This window comes from Salvia hispanica, chromosome 4 (genome assembly GCF_023119035.1).
Source record: "Salvia hispanica cultivar TCC Black 2014 chromosome 4, UniMelb_Shisp_WGS_1.0, whole genome shotgun sequence".
Classification (NCBI taxonomy): domain Eukaryota; kingdom Viridiplantae; phylum Streptophyta; class Magnoliopsida; order Lamiales; family Lamiaceae; genus Salvia; species Salvia hispanica.
This window is the reverse complement of record NC_062968.1, coordinates 44,189,275-44,193,785: the sequence shown is the minus strand read 5'-3', so window position 1 is coordinate 44,193,785 and position 4,511 is coordinate 44,189,275. Positions and strand designations below refer to the sequence as shown.

Genomic DNA, 4,511 nt, shown 5'->3' with positions numbered 1-4,511 from the left:
GGTAGTAATATATTTAGAAATGCAAATTAGCGTCTTTAATTGCATTAAAAAATAACTTTAACGTTTTTTTTGTTGTAGCGACCCCTCATTTCTGATTGGATCCGCCACTAAAGTTAATATGTATTCTCTTTGTTCTATTTCAAGTGAGTCATTTTCTTTATAACAAAAAAGTCACTATAATTTTGTTCCATTTTATTTTTATTTTTATTTTTCGATATTATTATCTTTGTTACTTTATTGCATGTACACATAATCTACTAAATATATTTTTTTCTTAAATCTTTGTGTAAAGGAACAAATATAATTTTTTTTTTCTAAAATTATTGTTGCAATCAAGCATTAAACTAAAATGGATACTTTAAAAATAAATCATTCAATATTTTCTAAATAATACTACAAATTAATTTTTCAATTGTAATGTAATAATTTAAATAATTTCAAAGATTTAAATAATTCATATTTGGATAACACTACAAAGATTTAAATAATTTGTTTGAGATAATATGCAAATATTAATTAATACCACAAAGATTTTTATCTTTAAAAACTACAACAGAAGTACATAAACTTTCAAAAATCACAAGTTTGGTGCTCTCTTCAAACAACTACATGGACAAATGCATCCTTCAAGGGCTGAAGGATAGAATAATTAAAATTAGGACTGAAATTAGGATTTATTGAATTTTTAATTTTAAATGTAATTTTATAAATATTGAATATAAAAAAGTGCAAAACTCATTTTCTAGTACTAATTTTGTAGTTTACTTTAACTTATAATCGGACAGAATGGAGTATTAGTTAACTAATTTCTCTAAAAGTTGTTAGGATGGTGTCTTAAACAAAACGTGAAAAACAAAATTGTTGTTTGATTCCTTTATTATCACTTGAATATTCACGAACGCCAAGTTGCCAATTAGCAAAGTCAAGCATGCAGCACTGTAATTATAATACTATGAAGGATCACCTAAACACATGCATCACGTATATGATCGAGTTCGACGGTCCATTGCATATGTATTTATTATATTATAACATGAAGGATCACCTAAACACATGCATCACATATATGGTTGATGGTCCATTATGTATTTATATTATTGTGCAATAGTACTACAAAATTTATAAATTATAGTCCAGAAAAGTAACAAATTTATTCATGCAAATTAGTTCATCCCATTTTTGTGAATATCTATTACTTAAATTTTGCCGATCAATTCACAAATTTCTTCTTTAAGAGCAATCCTTCATAAATAAGACGTTGCATAGTATAATACTCCCTTCGTTCCATAACAATAGAGATATTTGGACGGAACGAGTTTTAATATATAATCGTAATGTAGGAGAGAAATAGAAAGAAAACTTATTAAAGTATTTTAGTGGAGAATGAATTTCATCTCATTAGAGATACATAAGTTAAAAAAAATAGAAGTAAATTATTTTTATGGACAAAATGAAAATAGTCTCTATTTTGATGGTACGAAGGGAGTAGTAATTAATACTCTTCCCATCCGTAATAAACGTAGTGTGAAGTAGATTTACAAAATGTTATCACCATGATCTAGCTAGCCTACACTACTCAAACAATATAAGTACACATGCTCTACAACCAAAAGCAATCAACAAAAAATCAATTCAGATGGCATCTCTATCTCCATTCCCTACCTTGAATGATCTCAAGATCACATACCACCACAGCTCCCTTGTATTCCCATCACAAGAAATTCCACACAAAACAGTTTTTTTGTCAAACATCGACCAAATTCTCAACTACAATATCCCAACAGCTCATTTCTTTAAGCCAAATCAAGATTTCCCCTTTGAAAATGTCGTGAAACGCCTTAGAATGGCACTTGAAAAAGTGCTTGTGCACTATGATTTTATGGCTGGAAGGCTCAAACTCAACGCCAAGATCGGCCGCCTAGAGATGGACTGCAACGGAGCCGGAGTCGGCTTCGTCGTCGCGTCGTCGGAGCTATCGTTGGAAGAGATAGGGAGCTACTTGGTTTATCCAAACTTGGGATACCGCCAGCTTGTTGCGCAAAACTTGGACAATTTAGCACCTGAAGTTGACCAACCGTTGTGTTTTTTTCAGGTACGCTTATTGGGAAAAATCAGATTTCCTCCGTCCCATTTTATGAGTCTTAGTTTTTCATTTTAGTCTGTCTCACTTTAGAAATCTCAGTTTTTCATTTTAGTCTATCCCGAATCCCAGTTAAAATACTCCATAAATGGTAATAAGCTCCACATTCCCTAACATCATTCCACTCACATTTTAATTTTATAATAAAAATAATACTCTCACCGTCCCATAGAAATAGGCCCAATTAATTTTTTCATCGGTCTAATAGAAATAGTCCATATCATTTATCGAAACTTTTTTGCTCCTTTTTTACCTTTTCATTTATGAACCTCACCATCCACTATATTATTTCAACCAATTTTTGTCTTTCTCTCTTACTTTATCAATTCCACATTAAAACCCGTGACATCCTCAATTAGCCTATTTCAATGAGACGAATGAAGTATATAAAAATGAGACTCACATTCGACAATTTATTTTCACCAACTATCCTCTACATTTGTAAAATCCGTGCCCTACTCAATTAGGAATCCTAAACTGGGACCGAAAGAGTAATTTTCATAATACAATGAATCTTTTTTTCATTGTAATTTCGATCTTATGCCATCCTTCTAACACATAATTGCAGGTAACATCATTTAAATGCGGTGGATTTGCAATCGGAATATGCACTAATCACATCTTACTCGATGGATTAGGCGCCAAATCATTCATAGAAAACCTAGCTTCTCAAGCTTTCGACGACAAACCCTTAGCCCACATCCCATGCAACGACCGCCGCCTCCTCGCCGCCCGATCCCCGCCGCAAATCTCCTTCCCCCACCCCGAGTTCCTCGACCTCCGCCTCCCCGTCGGCGAGCACTCCTCCCCTCCGGTCTTCGATTGTACCCGGGAGCCACTCGATTTCAAGATCTTCAAACTCACTCTCCCGGACATTGAAAACCTAAAACAAATGGCCAAAACCGCCGCCAACGCGAAGATCACAACCTTCGGCGTGGCAGCAGCGCTCATATGGCGGTGCAAAGCCCTCTCTGGAGGCGGCGGAGATTGGGGAGAGAGGGTTTCGACTTTGCTTAATGTGATTGATATAAGGCCAAGGAGGAATCCGCAGCTTCCACCGGGATATAGTGGAAATGGGGTGCTTCCGATAGGGGTTTCTGCCGCGGTGGAGGAGCTTGAGAAGGGGCCGTTTTCGGGGGTGGTGGAGGTGGTGGCGAAAGGGGCGGAAGCGATGACGGATGAGTATATAAAATCGGCTTTTGATTGGATGGAGGGGCATAGAGGGTTACCCCATGGAGATTATATGGTTAGTTCGTGGCTAGGGTTAGGGTTTGAGCGGGTCGAGTACCCGTGGGGAAAACCGGTTTATTGTTGCCCGGTGGTGAACCATCGGAAGGATATATGTTGGATATTTCGTGACGCCGTTGATGGTGGAGTTGGTGCAATGGTGGCTTTGCCTCCTCAAGAGATGGAGAAATTTGATGGTGTGTTTCAAGACTTTTTTCAGCAATTGGGAAGTTCTAATTGATTGATAGTGGTATCATGCTCAAGAGTTGTTGTTTGTTTGTGTTATGCGTAATGTTGTGTGTGATGTATTCTCCTTTTTGACTATATATGGTTGAATTTCATATAACATGTCTTTCTTGAATTTTGAATGAAGAAACATAGTATGATCAATTTATATGTATTTCATGAATTATGAATATTGTTGAAACACACTTCGATCAATTTTGTAACACGCTAGTGTTGGTTTCTGGATTACAAGAGATAAAACTAGTCGGACATAATACAACCCAAGAAGAAATACAAATGGAAAAAACTGAAACAAGATTACAAGGAAAATTCGAAACAGGTAAACCGTGAAAGTTGTTAGCCGAGTCGAGAAGTCCTCTTTCCGCAAGACGAGATACGCCACGGTAGTGCTCTTCGGATTGGCGTTTCGTCCCCAAAGATAAAACGCTACGTCTCTGATGAAACAGCACCGCTATCAGCAGAGCTCCGGCTAACTGGATGGAGGTGAGGGCAGAGCTTCGACAGAAGAACAATGCAAAAGAGGGAGAGCGCTTATGCTTTGTAGAATGCTTGTGAATTAGTCTCTAGAATGCAAGAATATGCATGTCTATTTATAGGCCAAGTCCACTCATTTGAATTGATGGAGTCAACACTCATAATGTGTGTCTTGATGGCTAGATTGTAACCGCAGGGGGTTACTAGCCGTTACGGACGTTACAAACGTCAACCATGGAGCATGAACCTGGACGGATGTATCTAGACACCTCTCACGTAGTTGTTCATTCCAGAAATGTATCTGGACTGCCCGATCAATGTGCACGCAATCTACAAAGCCACATTAGTTTATCTACGTGTCCAAAATAATATTAATTAATTAATTAAATTTTTACAAAGATAATCTCCTTTGCGCCATACATCA

General features: G+C 36.7%; 1 protein-coding gene across 1 annotated transcript; it reads left to right on the top strand.

The window, feature by feature from the left end:
- The first annotated feature begins 1,626 nt into the window (after positions 1-1,626).
- Positions 1,627-3,783, top strand: LOC125219951 (fatty alcohol:caffeoyl-CoA acyltransferase-like). The gene is made up of 2 exons (XM_048122057.1): positions 1,627-2,092; positions 2,709-3,783. Exons 1-2 carry the CDS (start codon positions 1,637-1,639, stop codon positions 3,606-3,608), a joined length of 1,356 nt encoding a protein of 451 aa, XP_047978014.1. The 5' UTR covers positions 1,627-1,636; the 3' UTR covers positions 3,609-3,783.
- The last annotated feature ends 728 nt before the right edge of the window (positions 3,784-4,511 follow it).